Genomic DNA, 22859 nt, shown 5'->3' on the forward strand with positions numbered 1-22859 from the left:
TAGATTTTGTGGGCGGGTATATGTAACCGATGGGGTAAGTGCCGCCCCTCATGAAACCTCAGAAACACCAGCTGCAATTGCGCACATTTTGTGGACCTAGCTGGATCAGCCAAAGCCAGATCCGAAGGCACTACCTACGAATAGAGAGCCTTCATCATTCGAGACCACCGGACTCGAATCTTGGATCCATGGTCCCAACCATCAAGCCATGATGATGTATATTGCTGAAAGTGACCGCATGTTTCAGACTGCCAAATTTACGAAATAAAAAATTTGGCCGCCATACCGCCCTGCGAAGGTGAATGTGCAGCGAAGCCGTATCAAACACCACACATGCTGATGGGGGGAGGGGGGTATGCTTTATTATTACTTTAGAGTAATGGTAGTGATAATCGCTTTGTAGTCGCTATGGTAGACCGCGCTTGGTTCCGCGACCATTTCCAGCAAGAAGAATTTGTTCCTTTCGTCGAGCATGGTATTCACACTTTTTCTGGTATCTATTTCCGTGGTCTACCCATGGCTGTCTTAGAATGAACTGCCAGACGGGCCTCCCTTTTATATATGGAAGCGGGAAACACGCGGGGAGAATGGAAGGGCCGTTTGACGCCATTCGAAGCCCTCGTGTGAAGTGCAAAGCAGCTGCAACCTATCCTTTGCCGGGAACGCGTGGGAGGTTCATTGTTCACAGGCGCCTTATCTATCATGCCGCTTTGATGCTTGTTTTGTGGTTTTCTTTATTGAAACGAATAGGTGAAATACTGAGCTCTATGCTGGATGCCTGATTGCAATAAAGGATATGCCGTTTGCCTTCAATTGTTAAAGGGCCCCTAAACCACCTAGAGGTCGAAATATAGTTGTGGCGTTGCTGTTGTGCACGAGTCTACAGCGAACGCCTTCGTCGGCTCGTCCGTCCACCTCTCCGAATGCCCTTCCTCAGCGTCCGAGGTGAAAACGCAAGGAGCGCTCGCATCTGCTAGCAGAGGAGCACGCGAGCGTATGTTTGTGGTTTAGGGGACCTTTCACCTGGCGTTTTACGTTTACGCCATGAAATTTTCCGACCAACGAGAGGTCTACAGCTTCGCTGTAATATAATTTACAGTGCAGTCATGATCACTAAGGGAAATCCGTGGAGGTGAAGCGAGAGTTATGGGTGCTCAACTTTAGTAATAGAACAGCATGCATAATATACAGACGGCATCTCGACATTTAAAAAATCCTACATCAGCACATGTATACATGAAAGGTGGCATTTCTGAACTTGCCTGCCATTTCGTCAGGATGTGGCCTGTGCCCATTTGCTGGGAAAACAATGCAGTCTTTGATGTGATGAAGTGCAGTTACATTGACTGCAGTGAACTTCCTCACGTCGCCGGGATGAAGACAAGGACACTTCGTCACCAGCACCGTTCCTGTGAAAGTAAGCTTTTACTTCATAACTATACACTCACTTGTCTGTTCATGTTAAAAAAATGAAGTGGCTTCTGATGCAGTACAATAATTGTAGGGGTTTTACGTCCCAAAACCATGACATGATTACGAGTGACGCCGTAGTGGAGGGCTCCGGAAATATGGACCACCCCGTGTTCTTTAACGTTCAACTAAATCCAAGTACACGTGCGGGCCTCCAGCATTTCGCCTCCATCGAAATGCTGCTGTGCATTTTCTGGGACGTACGCAAATAGGGAAACAGTTTTCGCGATTCAGGCAACGTCGAAACGGCTGAAGCGTGTAAGTGTTCTCGTGGACGAGCAGAGGAGTTCATTGTTGCTACCCCGAGCTTTATCAACAATGGTGCCACGCTTATCTAAACGCTGAATTTACACTTTCGTCTAGCCCCTCGGAAAAGTCAAACATGCTTGCTATAGGGATGCCAAGTATGTACAGAAGAGGAGAAATTATCGAGGAGACGTAATGGAGTAATAGCGTAACTATAGACAAATGACAAAGCAAATACAGACAAGCGCCTACTCTGCTCTTCCTTTCGTCTTCCTCCGCTTTTGTTCTGTGCGCATATACCCTGCTACTCTGCACAGAGTGAAGGTAGGATGACTAGGAGGAGCGATGATGTCAGATAGGGTGCGTTTATAAACGCTTTCGGCTCCAAAGGGACAGTTCATAGCCTTGATTACAAAACAACATTTACAGCCTTGGCTTGTTTTGTCAAGAGCTTCGCCAGACGGTACCGCGATTCTGGGAAAACTAATGTCTTACGAAGGCAGCGACGGACAGCGTTCATGCTTAGCGACGTTCTTAGCTTAGGAACTGTACGAGTAGTATATGTTGTACTTCAAGATACCTGTCAGCACTGTAGTCTCGGGGCCGTCATCATGGGGGCCTCTCGGAGTCAGGGAAGTGTACTGCACAAAAACTTCGCCATACTGCAGCGTCCGGGTCTCGTCCAGCACGCCGAACATGTTCCTCCCCATATTGTGCGGCACAGCTATGCGGGACTTTGACAAAAGAGACTCTGGAACCAACAAAATAGTGTGCTCCTGAAAAGATGCCTAGAAAACGCCGAAACAGATATTTGTATCATCCCCCCGCCTTTTTTTGTAGTCACATTAAGACACCTGCATGGGCAGTGTTTGCAGACAAGTATGCCAGTGCAGACGCAACTAGCGTAAGGAGCGCACTTTCGCTGAGCAGTAATATCTTACAAGTTATATTACAATATTTACCGCCCTGTGAACTGTCATAGCACGTCGCGGCTTATTAGCTCAGCTAAAGGCACTAGGGGCGAATTTTTGTGATAGGAGCGGAAGAAAGAAGTAAAATTACACGGCAACTTAATTTTGCGTGAACTTGAACGATAACCAAGTTTGGCTAATGGAGTCCACATAAGCAGAAGATATGAATTCAGGATGTTACAAGGCGTGATTGCCTCGTACTATTAAGACCAAAACTGTCTGTGGGCGCCGAACGTTGCTAATAAGAACGTCAATACAAGTTCGATGTCTTCGTTAGAGATTGTGAACAGCTCGAGAGATTTTATTTTTCTGAAAATTGGGCCCACGTGAAACACGCAGCCCCACGCAACTGAAGGATTTTAAATATGAATGTTGTCGTACACAGGAAATAGCAGCAGACGATTTAAGCGATTACCGGCCGCTGTATCAGCCTTGAAGCAGTACCAAAAAAAAATGAATTAAGTATTAACCCGACCAGACAGTATTTGGAGGGGCGGGAGGGATAAGACCAAAAGTCTTATTTGTAGTGTAAACGTATCTTCAGGCAGATCGCCGACAACTCAGCTGTAAAGAATGCAACATACCTGCTTTCAAGAGCAACTGCACGTGATCGCAATGAGCAGACTTAATTATGGTTTCACTTGTTAGCTAGCACGTTTTCTGGCAACACGCACGAAACAGCACTGACACGTGGCTCATCTGAGAAACTGGAAATCAAACTACATCTAACAAACTTCATACTCCAAGGATTCATTGTTTACGGTTCTGCTACAGCTCCGGTTACGCAGTGTATAGACCACTAATAATTGCTACGCAATTAGAAACCAAGCGAGAACGAAAGGAAGTCGCTTCAGAACAGTGACAGGCCACTAGTATCGCTCACCCATGGATGTCCTATACACCGCGAAGAGCATCGAGCGCACGAAGGGGTCTCGAGTAAGCGAGAAGCCATATCGTGCGAGTTGATTAAACGGGAGCGCAGAGCCCACGTAGGTGTCCAGGACCTGGAGCGCACTCTTGTCGCAGACGAGGGATTCCGTAAGGAGCATAACCATGTGCTGCTGCAGGCAGAAGAACATGCGGCTTGGGACGCCGAGCTGTTCGAGGAGCGTGATGAGCTGCCGGTTGAGAAATACCACACCTGCGATGAATAGACTCGGCTGAACAAGCGATTACACGCAATACCTGCATGGTGACAATAATACTGCTCCACACTGCGAGGTTATAACAGCCGCCGCGCTCATCTAGAGAAGCACTGGCAAATGCTAGCCGTTAATAACCACAACAGACGGCGGGAGAGCACGAGGGCTGCGGTAATGTAACCATAAGAACCGAGACACGAAAATACGTATATTCATTAGCATTCGACTCCGCCCTTTCGCACATGTCGACCTTGATTTTTCCAGAATTACGATAGAGACTACCATTTGGTGAGCGAAACCATCCTAACTACACAAGGCCCCTCAAACTAACGCTGGGGTACAAGAAATCGCAAGAACTCTCTACTGGGTTAAGTCATGGCGCTGCAAGGCATTTATTAGAGGGACGTCATGTTGCGAACATAAAGTCGCACGTCTATTACTTGTAACGGGATATTCACAGCGCCGTTGTACTAACCCAAGGAAAACATATTGCGCTTACGAAAACACGCGAACTATGGAAGCGCGAACAATAAGAGAACTCTCTTTAAGCAGGTGTCGCAGCAGCCCAGTATTATACCCCACATGCACAAGCTCTCTGGTTGCTTTACGACACCGACTGTATGAATAACTTACACATATATGTTCTCCATTCAATTTGGTTAGAACGTTTCAGACATTAATGTCGACAATTGCATGCGTGTATAGTTCAAAGTTCTTGATTCAATAAAGGGTTATACATTGGCTGTTATATAAGCGTGGGGCCTCGTAGCTCTAGCAGGAGTTCTACGTCTTTTTTTTAAGTGTGGAGCACTTCAGCGGGCCGGTCTGTCGTATGCTGTCGTAGCTTTACGTAACGCAGGCAAAACCGCGAATAGCATAGCCATCTGTAGCACATTCAGCGCGCGCTCCCGCTAAGGAGAAGTCTTCTTCCTCTTGTTCTTCGAGCGCCTTGATAAGTGCGGACTATTTTAAGGGCCTGCAAAACCATGCATAAAAATAGAAAAAAAAAGAAGCCAGCGAGAAATAGGGTGAGAGGGAAAGAAAGGGGAAAAAATAGAAAGAAAAATAGAAAGAGCAAGAAAGAATTTTGCCAGGCAACTACTTCGGGATCCGATTAGTTAAGCTTCTCCGCTCTTCTGCGCCGTTGAGCAGCATTAGCGCTCTCTTTCTCCATGGATATACCACACTGGCAAACGCCAGTCAGAGGCGCTGTCAAGCGGCTCCAGCGCAGTATCAGACGGCGACTGCACAGCGAAGGCGAATAGCTACGCGCGCGCCGGCGCCAGTTACGTCTGCCAAGGCTACGACGTCACTCCTTTGGAAATCGCAGAACGGCGGCGGAGTGCGCGCGAGTTGCCGGCTCCGGTGCGTGACATCACTGATCCTCGCGCATGCGCAGCACGGCTCTTGAGGGTACACGCGAAACTGGCTCGGCCAGTGTAGCTAACGCTACAAAAAAAGGAGGAAAGAAAGGGAAACCGAAGAGAAACAAAGAAGGCCGCCCAGCTCCGCACTTCCTTCAGGATTGGCACCTCAGTGCGAAGATGCCGTAATTTTTTTTTTCACTGGGATCAATTTTGTTGTGTAGCTCTATGTACTAACACATACCGTGTTATTCAAGTCTGAACTGAAACGCTGAAAGAACGAATGACCAACTATTTTGCATCTAAGCGTTGGTAAGCGAACTAGGAACCAGCAGTGAACCTATAGAAGAACTTGTTTTTGGGCGAGTTGGTGCCTTAGTTTGCTGAACATATCGTTACTGGCGCGAAGCTAGAAACATGAAAAAGGGCCGGAGGAAAGAGAAAGAAGAGTGCCAAACTACCAACTGTTTATTGCCAGCGCAGGATGAAAAACAGGAAAACTTCCACACACACGCAGTGGCGTGGAAAAGTTACCCTAAACATGACATCACGTGAGCAGTTCATTAAAGAAGGACAACTCAGGTTGAAAGAGAACAATGGATGTGTCACTGACACAAGCGGACCCGTTACTTCTAATATGATACACCTCTAGTAATTCCCTTGCTGTTTGATCTCTGCTTTTGCCGATAATCCTAGCTTGCGCAAAACGTGGCACACCATCGCTCTTACCTGGGGTGCTATGCAGGATGGCCCCAGCTTCTCGGGCACACGAGTTTGCTCCGGGCTCGCATTACTGCGGTCATGACAGGAAGACAGTGCGGAGCACGCGATAGCAGCGTTGATAAAAACGGATACAAGAACGAGCATGGGCGTCACATACGCATGTGCGTCATTTGCGGCGGTTTTCAAAGGAACGCCGCGTGCGAACGCGTCAGTGCCGCCGCTCAGTCAGCATTTTGACAGTGTAGCGACGACAGCGTGATTGTCGCGCCATTTTTTGCCAACTGATCATCGCGCCTCCCATGGGAGTGTTTGTGGGCGTTTGTCCTCTTTCGGAGAATTCTTTCGTTCCACCTGCAGCATGGAAATTTCCACTCTCGAAGGCAACAAGGGCGACCACGCAGCACTCTGGTGCAACTCGTTTCGCTTCTCTGGAATATTACAGATAAATAACTGTACAGGTTACTGCTATACTTACACATACCTGCCAAGTTTGGAGAAACGGAATCCGGGAGATTTACTCAACGGGGGGGGGGGGGGGGGGGGGGGGTATAAAATATTTCGACCGCGGGAGCAGGGGGTATAAAGTATGGGTGTACTGCGATAGCAATTATATGTACATTAGGCAGTTTTAGAACAGCGTACGCAAAGCTTTGCGCTGGCTTTTAGCGCAACTGCGCCTGCGCGTGCGTCATACGCTAAGCGCTTGCGGTCTCCCGGTGAGTGACGGAAATAGCGGGCCGCAAACGCTAACTTAGCGTACGCAATTCTAAAACTGCCTACTGTCAGCGGGATCTTGCGGTCGCCGCTGATCTGTACAGAGTCCAAACCGATAACATCGCTTACGCATCGTCTGTTTCACGTGCGAGTAAATGCGCGCTAGCGCTAGGGACCAACGCGGTTGAAGCAGCGATGAAACGACCCGGCCGTCACCGTCGCGCGAAGGGCACATGCGCTAACATCGCTCCGCGTGCGAGGCCTGTCGTCGCTTGCTTACCAGTTTATTCGTCGGGCAAGGGACCATAAGGGGCGCCGTTGAGACGGGGACGGTCGCGAGCGCTGGCGAACGCGCTATCTCGACAGACGTCGGCTACCCTTTTAAGTGCTTGACTGCGGCGCAAAGTGCACAGCTACTTCATGCGCAATGAAACTGAGTTGAACCTTTCTACCATCGTTAAAAAGAAGAAGAAGAACGTGGCCAGACAACATTGCTCATGTGGCCAGACAAAGCACTGGAACGCGCAGGGCAAAACTGGATTTCCGGGAGGTTTCTCTATGACCCGTACAACCGGGAGAAACGTTCAAAATCCGGGAGTCTCCCGGGTAATCCGGGAGACTTGGCAGGTATGCTTACATTACACGTACGAACATTTTTTTGTATTAGCGAGTCGGTAGAAACAATAGAGCATTTTAGTTCGACGTTTTTACGCTCCGCTCAGCGGCTAAGCGGAGCGGGGGCGCGAGTGCGCATGCGTCCTCCGCTTAGCCGTAAGCGGGCTAGCGGAGCGAGGCCCACGCTCCGCTTATATAGGGAGCCTAAGCTATCTAGGCACTATACACTATTGGCCTCGAGGAGTTACGGAGTCGCCCTCTATCGGACGCGCCTCGATTGCGTGCTAGGCAGGATACCGCCGGCGCGCTCCCCATAGGTTTTGCTGTCGGCGCTCTACAAAAACACCTCGCGGAAGCCCTCCAGGGCATTTCTGTAAGTACTTTCGAAATGAACTGTGTTCTTTACTGTCAAGATAATCATTTTCGACGAACTGAAAGCACAAGATAGTCTACAGTCGCTGTCTCTTTGCAGAAAACCAAGCACCCGCTTCACGCTGTCACCGCGTTGGAGACCCCTGAACCGGCTTCTTGCGTGAAAGGCAGTCACTCGCTGAGTGCAAACTATGTGAAATATCTCGTTAGAGTAGACTGCCTGTATAACCAAACGGAGCATAACAGAAAGAAGCCTCAAGCCAGCGATCGCACGGGTTCGCGACGACTGACGGTGCCCCTACATGTATGATTGTCTGCATGTATGTTCGTACTGATGGTTTCGCTTTTGCTACGAGCGCGTTTTGGCACCGCGCTGTGAACTTTAGGCCGCAAAACATGAGAATTTGTGAGTAAACAAACAACTACTGTTGCGCGGACGCTATCAGAGCAGATCAAAAACAATTTCCTTACAACTGCGGCTTCGGTGCGCATGACAACTTTGTGATCTGCCGTCCCGACGATTCAGTGTTTTTTTTTTCTTTTTCGGTCTAAATTCGGGTACGTTTCAATGTCATTTGACAAGTTGTCTCGCACTGTGTATTGATCGGTCTTCTCAGCGGGCAAATGCCGCTGCTTCTGTTTCTTTATTCAGCGCATTCGTTTCGTTTGGTGCTCACACAAAACGTGAGCAAATGTGACGCCTTTTTTTAATGCTCCTTATTATCGTTCCGTTTGCATTCCAGTGAACTTGTCGCTCTCTGTGATCAACAAATTCATAGACCAAAGCTTCACCACTTCGAGATTGCTGGTGGAAGGAGAACCAGTCTACGAGACCGAGCATGTAGTAGCATGCGGCGCCTAGGAAAAGAAAGAAAATACAGTAACGCGGGAGAATCAGTACATCGACTGACAAGAAGAATATGGCTTTCGCCTTCTAGTCATCTTTAACGAATGCATAAGGGACCCTGTGCGTTTTTTAATTCAACGTATCTAAACAATGACTTGTGCATCTGCAGCCGATTTTGTGGACGCTGAGCACCGGGCCGACGATCAAGAGGTCGCATTAGAGGGTTCTGAGATCGCACGTGGTAAAATGTAGCGCTTTTACCATCCTGTGGCAGAAAAGCATCATTTGCCGGCGGGAAGCGCGCGCGAGCCATCGTCTCAGTGCGCGCTGTCTGCTACTGACCGAACATCGCAGGCCCGACGCAGTAACAAAAGTCTTCGTCGCGGAAGTGCTTGTTGCACACAAGACTCGTAGCGGATGGCTACTTGCCGGTTCTTAGCTTTACAACCCATGCTTCACGCTGTTTCTTGTCCCGCGGTTACCAGTGCAGGCTGACACTGGGCTCCTTTGCGTAAGCGCGGCGCTGCGGCACCGAGCGGTAGAGCCCCATCTTCGTCGCCTTCGGAGGCAGCCACTCTATTAAAATGGTTTCAATTGAGTAGAAAATGAGAGAAAACTTCCGAATTTGAACAGACCGCAGCGCATGTGGGACTTGAAACTCGTTTTCAAAGCACGCGGCAGTGCGCCACAAGCAGCCGACGCGGCCGCGGAGACCACGTGATCCTGCCAAGTACGTCACGCCGACGGTGGCGCCGGCGTTTCCAGTGGTGGGCCTCGAGGCCAATACCTAAGCGGAGCGCGGACCGTCGCTGCCGTTCCCGCTAGCGAGGGGCGTCGATGTGCGCGCCCTCCCTGACGCGTGCGTCGACTTCCCGCATATTCTAAGATGGCTGCCTCCAGTGCTCAACGTGCTTCCCACGTACACGGCCGCTTCACGTTCGTCTGCGCAGCGGAAGCCGCGAAAGCGCTTGAGATTAGACGAACATTTGTGCTTACTTCGAGTCGCCGAATTAAGGAAAGTGACGCGAACTAGACAAGACGGCACAGACGACGAAAACATCGCTGCCGTGTTGGTGTCCAAACGGATTGCAGTGGATCTGGAATGCTACAGCGCTGACTGTACATGACTATCTTGAAGTCGACGCTTAATTTTTTTCCCCTGAAATGGGCCGGTAACGCATGCGCACGTGTGAATACTGCGTGAACAAGTGAGTAATACATATTTGTGTTACTTTGTAAAAGTGACAAAACTGTTTTTCATTTTTAACGAGGCTGAATTTGGCCAGAGGGCGTTGCAACTGCGAAAGATCCGCTCGGCAGCGGAGAACGGATAACTAAAACCAAAAAGTCGACCGCCGCTCCGCTACAGCTAAGCGGGCCAACTCGGAGCGGAGCGGACCGTAAAAACGTCAAACTAAAAACATCTTATGTCTCCACAAACAAGTAAATAACATTTCTCGCCGCAAATTCCACCAGGTGCGCTTGCTTCGTGGCTGTAAGGGGCGCTTGCTTCGTGATTGTGAGCGCGGTGAAGTTGAATGCGAGACATCGTAGCCACGTGATGATATAACCTTTAGTTCTTCGTGCGGATAGATTAATCGTGCCGCTCGCTGGCGTTGCGCCGTGAGCACTGTTCCTCCGCAAGAGCAAACACAATGGGCGGACCTGATCTTCGCCGCGGGCGTCTATCAATCAAACTGACTGACGTGCGAACTCGGGCACAAACTCGTTGATTCTGAAAAAGCCCCAGTTCAACTCGGGACTGTCATAGTGCCGGTGTGCCTGTCAAGCGCTTCATGCAGTGGGCGCTACTCAGCAGCTTCTTTGCATATAAAATAATTTGGTCAGCCTGCACTACGTGTGCAAGGCTGGGGCCATCGGAGGAGTTTGTGGTCACCTAGCTTCTTCGAGCTTATTACGTGGCTCGTCTCTCAGTATGATTGGCCTACTTCTGAGTAATGACCGTGCCAGTTCGGTCTCAATATTCGTGCTATTGATTAGCTAGGCCTTAATTAACATGGCAGTGAATAGTTATGTCCTAATTCGTTATGTTTTAATTAGCACGGCATTAATCAGATTTTATTATCAAGGTCCTCATTAGCACGAATGTACTTAACATAATGCTAATTAAAGTGATCATAATTACCGCGTACTTGGCGAGGAAGATCCTAATTAGCTTGGTTTGAATTAGCGTGCTCCTAATTAGCATCGTGTTAATTAGAATGACCCTAATTAGCTCCGTCCTAAGTAACATGATAGTGCATGAATACTCCTGTCTTTATTGTTAATGTTTTAATTACCACGACATTAATAACTCAGGCTTAATTTGCAAGGTCCTTAATAGTACAGAGGTAATTAGCATAGTCCTAATTAGGACTATAATAATTAACACGATCTTGTGAGTAAGGTTTTGTTTATCTTGGTTTTAATTACACGTTCCTAATTAGCGCCGTGTTAGCACGTTCTTAGCTTTACACGGTTCATTAGCATGGTCTGTGACTGATTTTTTTTATTCAATTCCACATCCCGAGATCTTCGCTGCTGTTAAGCTATGCATTGAAAAAAAGCGGCGAGGCTAATTTTGTTGCTTGTGCTGAAATGTCGTTAACTAATTTCACGTCTGTACTGGAAGCATACCTCAAAAGTACCTTCGTTACTTTTGAATCGAGCATTTATTTGCAAAAGAAAGGCATTTGCATCGGGCCAAGTGTAGCACCTATTTTGTGTGACATCTTTTTATCCCTTATTGACCAGGCACTACAATGTGTTTCTAATTCATCACATCCTTTTTATGTTTTCAGATATGTTGACGATTTTTTAATTGTTTTGTGCCCGGTGCCCTACCATGAAATGGTGGACTTCATTTTAAATGCCTTTAACACAAATGCCAAAGGATTAACCTTCACTCATGAGCTTCCAACCGACAATGCTTTGCAGTTTTTAGACATTAACCTGGTCCTAAAAAGCGATCATGCTTGCTGTGTTTACATGCCTCCAGCGAAAAAGCGCTTTTGCCATTTGATTCCGTGCATTCTAAGACTGTAAAACGTCGTATTGCTAAGCATTGCCTTCAATCCGCGCTGCGCAGATCGTGTCCGCACATGATGCAGACCAGCCTGTGTAATCAGATTCATCATCATCATCAGCCTGTCTACGCCCACTTCAGGGCAAAGGCCTCTCCCATGTTCCGCCAATCAACCCGGTCCTGTGCTTTCTGCTGTCACGTTATACCTACAAACTTAATCTCATCTACCCATGGTGCACCTAATTTTCTGTCTCCCCCACACGCGTTTGCCATCTCTTGGAATCCAGTCAGTTACCCTTAATGACCACCGGTTATCCTGCCGACGTGCTACGTGCCCGGCCCATATCCATTTCTTCTTGATTTCAACTATGATATCCTTAACCCCCGTTTGTTCCCTGACCCACTCTGCTCTTTTCCTGTCTCTTAAGGTTACGCCTGTCATTTTCAGCAGACTCGTAGTAATCGTAGTAATCAGATTGGCAGACTCGTAAAGGCTGGCTTTCCTCAGGCGGTCTTGCATGTCGTTGCCGAATCTCTGCTACGGAAGAACTTCAGCACTCAGGAAGAGCCCTCGAGAGAACGGGAGCGCGCCAAACCACAGGTGGTGCCGTACTTGCACAAGTTGAGCCACAACCTCAAGAAGGTGGCCGCTAGGTTCGCAATCCCTGTTGTGTTTTCCGCTCCGAATAAACGGGCGTACTTGTGCCGACGAATCTCTCGTGCTAAGCAGCAAGGGTGCCAAAAGAGGCACGTGAAACCTTTCAGGCGTTGTGCCGAAGGTGTTGTATATGAAATTCCCCTGAGCTGTGGCAAGACCTACATCGGTCAAACGGGTCGGCGTATCAACGACCGCCTCAGGGAGCATGCCAACGGCATTGGTAAGAGCGATAGTACGCACCTTCTAGCGCATGTCAGGTCATGCTCGTGTGTGCCACGTTTTGCGCAAGCTAGGATTATCGGCAAAAGCAGAGATCAAACAGCAAGGGAATTACTAGAGGTGCATCATATTGCCACGCCCACTTGTTTTATTTCGATGTATTCGGGTTTGACCAGCAAGGACGGTTATCAACGCTCGACGCTGTCCGCGAAGCAGTGTTCGAGAAGCTTCGCGATTGTAGTAGATCGTTTTGTTAAGATTGCGCGCCGCACGCGAATGTTCCAGCTTTGTCGAGAGATATCCCCGCCACCAGCGATATCGCTGGAAAGTTCGATAGCACCTGTATAAAAGCCGACGCGCTTGACCGCTTGTCAGTTGATCGACGGTCGACGCTCTGTTCGCCGCTATCAGTGCATTGCTGTAGTTTGAGTTTCCCGGCCACAAGTTCGGCCAAATAAAGAGTTTCATCTCTGACGTGCTGATTGCTGCATTCAACGACGTCACGACCACGTGACAATATTAGAAGCAACGGGAGAACACATCCATTGTTCTCTTTCAACCAGAGTTGTCCTTTAATGAACTGCTTACGTGATGGCATGTTTGGGGTAACTTTTCCACGCCACTGCGCATGTGTGAAAGTTTTCCTGTGTTTCGGCCTGCGCTGGCAATAAACAGTTGGTAGTTTGGCGCTCTTCTGTCTCTTTCCTCCGGCCCTTTTTCATGTTTCTAGCTTCGCGCCAGTTACGATATGTTCAGCAACGAGAAGTGAATCGAACTTACGTTTACTAAAGGGTAAATTTAGTGCAACTTTGACACCGATGAATGTGGTCCGTGTTCCCATGAGTTAAACAGAGCGACAAAAAGCGACAAAGTAAATGGGCACTGGGCACTTACGTGGAGCGGAAATTTTGATCACTTCGATGTTCTCGGAGTTGACGCAGTTGAACTTGCGCATGCTCTCCCGGAGAACCAGCTGGCGACCAGGGAGCGATGGATTGAGGCAAAGCATGCCTTTGTATCCGGCGTAGCGGATCTGAATGGCTGACGGTGTCTCAAGAAGCTTCAGCTTCTCGTGCACCTATCAAAGAAACGAAATCGCTTTTCACGCTCTAGCAACTATGGAACTTTCTCCACACTTCCTTTAGAGCGCGTTGAATTGTGGCCTTAAACGCTACACTCGCAACACGATGACTAAACGCGAGAAGGACAGCTTTTGTGAAAAAAAAAAATTAAGAAGACGTCAGTCTTGTGAAAAACTCTGCAGATTCCACGTACTGTGGGAATCGATGTTATGCGAAGCATGTAGGGGAAGGTGACTGGCGTAAATTTTACATTGAGCGAAACGTTACGAAATGACGCTAAAGATGTGCAAACGGTATACGCACACACATATGTTGAAGAGTCGCACACGTCTTGTATAACCAGTTCACAGTTGCGTAACGATGCCAACAGCAACATGGGTATTAACAAGACCAGACGCGGTAAGCTGATATGTAGTGCTTATACTTGTCCGTCATGATGGATAACGCACGCACGATTCACGAACCCCTGTGCATGTGCGGAAGATGTTCTTGAAACTTCGCAGGTAGATTGCGGCGAGCGGAATGTGTAATTGTAACTGATGTGCTCAACGCAGACCTTGCCGATTCCGCTGCTTGTATGTGTTGTGTCTGGCGGCCGGCGAAGTGGGGTGCGACCTACGTTGAAGTTGCGCATCGCCGTGGTCTTGTATGTGCCCACGACTCCATACCTGCAATGAAGCCGCTTGCTGTGGACGACACAGTGGGTTCATCACTCCAGGTTTCAGAAAGTACTAGCATGTCAGTTTCTGTGAGCAGAGCGTGTTTTTTTTTTTTTTTTTTGAGATCGTGCACGTGCGCGTGCACAGACTGTACGTTGAGAGCGGCGAGCGTGAGGAGATTGTGGCATCGAATGAAGGTGGTAGCCCGGTCCAAGAATGTCTGGAGGCCTGTTTGCTAGCCGGTTCATGTCGTCGACAGACTGTCGATACAGCCGGCGACATGTCGAAACCTGAAGTTACCTGTTGCGTTGGTGGGGTGTAGGCCGTCGAGGCTGGCAGACCTGGAATGTGCCACGTAGACCAACTTTAGTGGTTCGCGCTTATCGTATCTAGACTACATGGGCGCCCGTGGCCCTTTGTGGCATATATAGTTATGGCGTTTGCCTGCGCAAGGAGAAACTGTCCTCTTACGCGAGATATTTTTCTGGCGTATATTGTGGTGGTTCCACGGGCACCAATTTAAATTCCCTTGAGGGGTGTGCGGTAATGATGTGCTTCGTCCTGGCTGGGACGACAATGCCTACCGTGGACATTGGAAATTCAAGCCACAGTCACAAGAGGTTGCCGTGTTCGTCACGCTCAATGTACCACAAGGTGCCCATGTTTTCATTAACGAGGCCGTCGCTTACGTCGATGTTGGCTGTGATCATGTACGGCTTGCCGATGCTCAGGCAGATTGAGGCCAGCAGGCCACCCATGTCGCTTGCGTTGGCCACCTTGGTCAGGGCATCCCTGCGTACCTGCTCGTTCTTATAGCCAGTTATGTTATCGCATGCGGGATGACATAACACGTTGTCCGCAGCGTCGAGGCAACGTGCGTTATAGCGGTCGACGTCCGCATTGCTGAAGTATAGCCGTATGCCGTCAGGGCACTTAGCGGTCGCTTCTTCGCGTGTCACAAAGCGGCTCTGAATCAATCTCGCGTCATACTCCTCCAGCATGAGGCCATCGCCCAGCCTCATAAGAAATGAAGAGAACACTGCGTCATTCTGGCGGACCACGTGGACGAGTGGATGACAGTCGAGCGTCTTCCAGGGGTGTTCTGCCTTCAGTTCTCAATTGCCTTGCGTTTCAGTGTGTATGTTCGCGGTTACAGCGTTGATTGAGACTGAATTGCTTGCGGCACATGCCCGCATAACATGAGCTGTTGTATGCGGGTATGTGCCACACGTGACTGAGGGAAAGGATTTCATGACGTACGCGACAGGAGTTTTGAGTTATTCATGTCATGACCAGTGAATCGTGTTCGTCATACACTGATCCCCTGCTATGCCAATTTTGGTATATTACAAGATATGGAGACGACCAGGAGAGCGCCCAGACGTAGGCGGCTACATAGATACATATACAGATACATAGATAGAAACGGCCGAAGTGCCTGAGGTTCGCTAATAAATGCTTCGCATTTAAAAACGATATATTTACAAACCCAACTGAACGGACGCTCGAAAATTAAAAAAAAAAAAAAGATTTCACAGCTTCCTGCAGGAGTTAACCACTGAGTAATACATGCGCGAATTCAGAGAACTATAGATAAAATAAGTGTTCTTTAACGTGCACCTAAATCTAAGTACACGGGCCTCAAACATTTTCATCTCCAGAAATTTTATTCCCAAGTATTCGATGGTACTGCGCGACAAGCCATTTCATGCAGAAAAAAAAAGTGATTTGTGACAGTAATGTTCTGGCTCGCACCTCTTGGAATATACAAATTGAAGAACCACGCGCTGAATTAAGATGTTTTTTTTTTGCCAGTGACATCGTTATACGAAATGAATCCGTGTACCCTTTGGTATGCAGTCTCAGTTGACCCAAGAAGTAAATTTTAAGAAATTTTCGCTGTCTTCTAGCATAATGAAGCATTAGCCAGAGCAGGAGTACGTTATACGAGAATACAAAATACTGCAGCGCAATACATAGACAAGGACGGGCACTGAACTTTCAACAACATTTATTTGGAATTTGCACGCATTTGTACGCATGCGCTGAGGATGACTTACTGTACAGGACAGCGTAGATATATGTGCAAATTCTAAATAAATGTTGGAAGTTCAGCGCCCGCCCACGTCTTGTCCTTTTCTGTTTATTGTGCTGCAGTATTTTGAAATTATGTACCAACTCACCACTTTAACACTTTCCTGTCCGCGCCTATACCCATCAATAGCCCGCTGTTGATTGTTTTTTGGAAGTAGGATAAAAGCCACTGCGGGTGTACGCACCTCTTTAAGCAGTTCTGAAGAAATCATGCCAATGCCATCAGAGAAAATGTACTGTTCGTTTGTCGCAGAGTTTCTCCCTCCAAGAACATCCGGGACTTCCTGCACAGAGTCGCTGAGGAGGGCCACTTTCACGGATTCTTCAGTGGATGAGAAACACTGGCCCATGCGCGCCATCTTCTTTGCTGTGCTCGAGATACTGCTGAAGTCACCCATCCAATAGCGGATCATATCGGTGGAGTACCCCTGGCCATCCTAGAAACATACGGCGGAAAAAATATATATATAAAAACTGTGCGGTACGAAATAGCACGTACAGCAGGTGGCGCAGCGCACCAGCCTTTCACCCGTTCCCCCACACGTCCGCTAAACAGAACGCTGTGGCCCGTGTAGGTTCTGCGAGGTATATGTAACATGGAGTACTCTGCAGGAAGTATTGAGTCTCGTATGAGACGAGTGTGGTTCGTTGTCACCCCGCATCCCCCACCCCTGTATAGGGTAGGAAAAAAGGTATAGCCTGATGAATTCATTGCCCTTCCGTTGAATTCTCCCAGAAGAGTTTTTCCTGCACCTACCGGTATACAGTGTTAGATGTTCTACACTAGTCTCCCTTTACTACGCTTTCATTCATACGTATATTAGTTATTGCAGATCGTGGGGGAACACGTATCCCTATCATTGTTGGGGTTTAACGCCCCAAAACCACGATACAATTATGCCGTAGTGGAGGACTCTTGAAACTTTCAACATCTGGTGTCCTTTAATGCGCACCTAAATCTAAGCACACGGGCCTCCAGCATTTTCGCCTCTATCGAAAATGCTGCCGCCGCGGCCGGGATTCGATCCCGCGGCCTGCGGGTCAGCAGTCGAGCACCATAACCACTAGACGAACGTGGCGAGTTAGCTTGTCTGGAGCTCTGGAGTTTTCTGGGAATAGAAGTTTTCTCTAGTTTCCTGCGAAGTTCGGCCTTGGGACAACGTTTGGTGCACTTACGGTCGTTGCTAAATTTTCCGCTTCGTCCAGCATCACAAGCGAAAGCAGATTCCGACGAGCTGACGTCACCACAGGCCACATGTGCCCATTAAAGGGACACAAAGTGAAACAATGAATCTGCTTAGGCGGATAAATTGTACTCCGAGAACTAATGTCATTAATTTCGCCATATGTTTAGTAAAAGGAGAAAATGAAGGTCAGTTTAATTTTTAAATTTCGCGCCGAAATGACCGCGCATGACGTCACGAATTTCGAAGTCCATTTTTCGTATTTTGGCGACATTAGATCAACTAAATTTCCTGTAACTTCGTATGTTAAGTTTATGCCCCCTCTCAGTGGACAATGTACTTCATTTTTACCGTTTAGGCGCTACGTATGACCTAGTAGACGCCGTCAAAACCTATGACGCCACGGCGTTTGGTGCGGGAATTGCAAGGTGGCGTCGCCACCCGCACTTTATTTTATTTTTTTTATTTATGCATACTGCAGCGCTATTCATGGCTATAGCAGGAATGGGACATGATAAAATACTGAACAAGAACACAAAAATACTACAAATGGTTAAACATGTACACTCGTAACAAAGCAATGAAAATGAAGTTGATTATACGAGCAAAGAAAAGCTACGTTAAAGCGTGGGAACTACAGGTCCAACTTTCGTCAGTAAATGTGACGAGGTTACCGCCAGAAATGCCGGAGGAAGAGTTAATAATTGCGAATAAAAATTTTAAAGTTTCGTTTTTATATAGCGAGAGTTGTGATGATTGTAGGGCTATGGTCGGCGAGAAGTTGCGGCTGTAGTTATGAAAAATGAAACGGGTAGATTTTAGTTTAATATTATCGAGTGAGCTTATTTTACAGTGTTTGTAGAGGAACCAGACCAGAGATGCATATTCGATAACAGGGCGAATGAGTGATTTATCTAAAAGCACTTCGCGCGTATTCTCGCTTTTCAAGAGTCTTTCTCGCGTTAAGAGGTGTGTTCGGCATTGTGAAATTGTAATTTGCCAAGACACGAAAATCTTTTTTCTCTCCCTCTCTCTACTTTACACACACATTATATATATATATATATATATATATATATATATATATATATATATATATATATATATATATATATTAGTTTAACTTTAATGCCCAATTACCTTTGAAATTTACGAATAAGATTGGAGTTCTTGCCATTTAAAAATGCCGATTCTCTCAGAATAAAGAAAACAGATGCCTAAGGCTAGACCGCGATAGATGTGCAACTTATATAAAGGTTGATGGAAAGCAATTTTCGTGACCGTGGCAACTGGTTGGTGACAAACAAGTTGCAAGCCCAGCGCAGAATTTGACGTACCGCAAGAGTTGCTTCGTAAGACGCCCAGGAAGAGAAGGTGGTGGGCTCAGTATTATGACCGTACAATCATTGAATCGGACAACGCATTTGAAGAACCACTCACCGTAGCGTAGAACCATGCACCGTGGTCTCGCAGTTGGCTGCACGAGGAGGCCAGAAGCTTGAACTGCCTGTCCCCTACGGCCAGACCGTTCCGGAGAGTGTCGGTGACGACCCTTTCGATTGCCATATGCCGACAGGAGCCGGACATGAGCGAGTAGGACAAGTGTTGCAAATTGTCGTCACGAAAGGACACACGTAGTGAGTACTCCGGGTCGAATTTGCGGAGGATGCGGTTCTCGTTGTGAAGCTGGGGAGGGAGCAAGAGCACTTTGGACGGAGTGACTATAGAACGGCGAACCAAGCGCGTTCCATTGGGCGTGTTGGGGAGGTGAAGAGCAACCCTGCAGAATTTGGCATATAGCTTCGGCAGACAGTAAACGATATCGACCACCTCGTGTTCCTCGATTGCGCTGCGGATCGCAAAAAGAGCGGCCTCGAGAGCAGCACTATTTCTGAGGGCAAAGCTAACCAAGTCTTCTTCGAACTGTTCCAACTTGTCGCGAGCGAGCAAAGCCATTTGAGAATATACATTATTTCCTTGCTGTAGAACCGCGCTCAAGGCATAACAAGCGGAGAAATCGAGACGCGGCTTAACCTTGCTGCTGCAACGCTTCCTGATCTCTCTCAGCTGAGAACCAATTTTGCACGTCACCATCGGAGAGTACTGAAAAGTTGTCTCCCGCTTGCAACGGGCCGTTAGACAACCGATCGCTTGTATTTCTTTCAGTTTGTTCTTGAGACTCAACTTGATGACAGAGCTTGCACCAATGTCACAGCTACGCATCAACCAAAAGCAAGTACATCCCAGCTGGAACACTCGGTTGAACCATGCGCTGTCGGCGCTGCCATTGGGAGTGTCCCAGCTGCCGGGATTTTTTGATCTTAGATACAGCAATGGCGGGGTGGTGAGCTGTAGGTAGATGCCTATGGTGTCTTGGTTTCTCTCCACCTCGTTCACGACAACCCTGAAGATGCTGCCGTACGCTATCTCCAGCTTGAACGCGCTGGAAAGGTGCCTGCATCCATGACTGTGGTTCAAAAAGAGCAGTACTTGCAGTAATCTCTCGTCATGTTTGAAAGCGCAAGAGAGCGTGTAGGATGGAGGGCCTTCATCGGTATAAATCACGTGGCTTTGAGCGAACACGCAAAGGCCAGCGAAGGTTCCGAAAGAGAGAGACTCCAGCGGCGTGTGCGTTTCGTACGGAGTAGTACCGCGCCAGAAACCGCGCCAAAAACAGCGTTCGCGGTCAGGAATCAGCCACTGAAGATGCCCCTTAAACGGAACAACCTTGCCCAGAAAGCACCACTGCTGAGCTATGCTGGAACATATGGAGGATAGCTCGCTATTGGAAGCCGAGTGGTCCAGCAGCTTAATCGTGCACAGAGCCTGGAACAGGTTCTCCTCAGTGTGCGCACCCGATTGCACCACAACATCGGTCATGTGAAAACGTACTCTTTGTGGTACATCAAGTGTAGTGAAGAATCGCCTGTGCAGCGAAACGTAGTCTTGAGGTTCGCCGCCCTGATATTTCCACACGACGAGAAAAGACAGGTGGTCTGCCATGTCTTCGGCCGCTCCTGAAAGAGTAAAATAGGAGGCTTAGTGTACCTGTGCAGGCTTTCATATGCGAACAGCGGCCTCTGTCTAACGCGGAAGTGAGTCCACTAGCGCCTTTTAACTCGTTCCGGCTGCGTCACACACGCCGGACGTTCGAACATTTACGCAACTGTACGAAAGCCACCGTGGCACGCATGGGCGTGCGCACGCCCCCCCCCCCCCCAATCACCTAAGAGGGGGGCGCAAAATCTGCCCTGTACATTGACTTAGTAGGGGGGGGTGCGCTGCGATGAACCTTTGCCCCCCCTGATGGGGAACCCTGCGCACGCCTATGGTGGCACGTACACTAGTGCATGCGTTGGCGGCCATCCGCGGAGGCACGTTTATCAGCTTTCAAGGCTCTGTAGTTAATTTAGGAAGATATCGGCGCTGTGAACGACTCGAATGTGCATGGCGGGTCATCTTTGCTCGCGACAGAGCCCGAGTGTATCTGCTGTCGATGTAGAAGCACCTGCTTCGCTAATACAGCACAAGAGCTGCCATCGCGTGCATGCACTCCCAATTAAAGCGCCCACACATCGCTCATTACGTTAAGGTTTGTCATCAATAACGATAGATTTGAAAAAAGTGACACGTACGTCACAAAACAGATCTTTAAGCTGTATTGTTCGAAAATGCCGGTGTCAGTTACACAATTAACTAAACTACGTTCATTAAAGAATTAATTTACGATAATATATATATTGCAATTTGTTAATCGGAACCGGTATGTGTATAACACATCTACCCGAAACAAATTTTGATGATGGCACTGGTCTTGAGATATGTGCCGTCAAAGTTGTCGCAAAATGCGCCATGTACTGCGCGCGAAAGAAACCATTTTATTCATGCGAGCGTAAAAACAGGAAAACAAGTACAAGTTCGTCGCGTACTTTATTTCGGGCACGCATACTATGCGATACAGAGTTCGCAGACACGCCTTTCAACTCTATAGCCAAGACGACAATCGACGCAAATTTATCCGCTGCAATCCGCGAATTGCCGCGCATGCAGTAAAGCAAGTTAAAACCCCCATCAGAAGAATGGTTGGACAATTATGAATTGTATTTCCTGCGCAAGTAATGCCAAACTCGTTGGTAAAGTCAGCTCGAAGAGTATAGCACTGTGCTACTTCTCAAAGGCTGTTTTCAAAGATTGTGCATAGACGAACCATACGAACGCTGCCTTTCTACGGCTTGCACATGACCACACACATATCTATACTAGACAGGCCAGCTAGCGCACGTTGTACGTCAAGCGTTAGCATATGATAGCTAGATCACAGCTGCAGTAAAGATTTAACGTTGTCACGATATGTGCGCATCATGTGCGATTATACAGGGCGTCCCAGCTATCACGCGTGCACGATTTTAAAAAATGAGGAACGGCGTTACGCGAAGCAAACCTACTGCATATTGTTCCTAGTACACTGGAGTAGCCACTGCTATTTTTTCGTTAATGAGGTTTAATTAATTAGTCATAATTATATGTGTAACTCACAAGTACTCACCTAATTGCCAAAATGTCAATGAGGCGTATATTGCCATGTTCAAATGGCATCTAACTGCGCTACTTTCAACAACGTGCTAATTGCGGGCTCATTTTTCCCGCTTGATCAGGAAAGCCCGCGAAATATGAAAAGTGACACGTGACTAGACTGTTGCGCGCGTCGGGAATCAGCGCCCTCAAACAGGCTCCCTATGAGGTAGACAGTATCAAGAGAAAAATGCAGAAAGAAAAAAAACGCATCGCCCTATCTGCCACTCCCCCGGCCTAAGAAACGCACCGCTTGGTTTTACAGAGTCAGGCCGTAATCAGAACACCTGCCGCGTTATCAATGAGAACAGTCGGCCGTGAGATATGGATGATTGCGGCGTACTATCAAACTGAATGAATCCCAGCGAAATTGCACGCATACAGTTGGCGCCCGACCTGTACCCTTACCAAAATGCGGAACGCTGTCTCTTGCAACGGACAACAGGCAAAGTGGTTGTTTGCAGTAAGCTTATTTGAGGGCGCTGGTTTCCTTTGCGGGTGGGAGCGTAGTCACGTGTTATTTTTCATGTTTCGCAGACTTTCTTTATCAGCCGGAAAAAAATGAGCACGTAATTAGTACGTTGTTAAAAATTGCGCAGTTGGATGTCGTTTGAATATGCCTACATACGCCTCATTGACATTTTGACAATTAGGTGAGTACTTGTCGAGTTACAAATATAGTCACGACTAATTAATTAAACCTCATTAACAAAAAAATAGCAGTGGCTACTCCAGTGTACTAGGAGCAATATGCAGCAAGCTTGATTCGCGTAACGCCGTTCCTCTTTTTTAAATCTGCGTGGTAGCTGGGACACCCTGTATGGTAAAGCAGCCTTTGGGGAACGTTGCTAAACAACATACCTGCAGAGCTTATGTCTTGCTGCGAAGCTTTTTCGTGCGGG

At 48.0% G+C, this 22859-nt stretch overlaps 1 protein-coding gene across 1 annotated transcript in view; it reads right to left on the reverse strand.

The window, feature by feature from the left end:
- LOC119405282 (uncharacterized) overlaps positions 1 to 22859 on the reverse strand; it is a 37793-nt gene that overhangs the window by 9373 nt on the left and 5561 nt on the right. The window contains exons 2-7 of the mRNA XM_037672103.2: positions 18826 to 20402; positions 16387 to 16638; positions 13261 to 13444; positions 3571 to 3828; positions 2297 to 2467; positions 1263 to 1409 (exon numbers count right to left, since the gene is read on the reverse strand). Of these exons, the coding sequence (XP_037528031.1) occupies positions 1263 to 1409; positions 2297 to 2467; positions 3571 to 3828; positions 13261 to 13444; positions 16387 to 16638; positions 18826 to 20388 (2575 nt within the window). The 5' untranslated portion in view covers positions 20389 to 20402. The remainder of the gene's footprint in view (positions 1 to 1262; positions 1410 to 2296; positions 2468 to 3570; positions 3829 to 13260; positions 13445 to 16386; positions 16639 to 18825; positions 20403 to 22859) is intronic.

This window comes from Rhipicephalus sanguineus, chromosome 1 (assembly GCF_013339695.2).
Source record: "Rhipicephalus sanguineus isolate Rsan-2018 chromosome 1, BIME_Rsan_1.4, whole genome shotgun sequence".
NCBI lineage: Eukaryota > Metazoa > Arthropoda > Arachnida > Ixodida > Ixodidae > Rhipicephalus > Rhipicephalus sanguineus.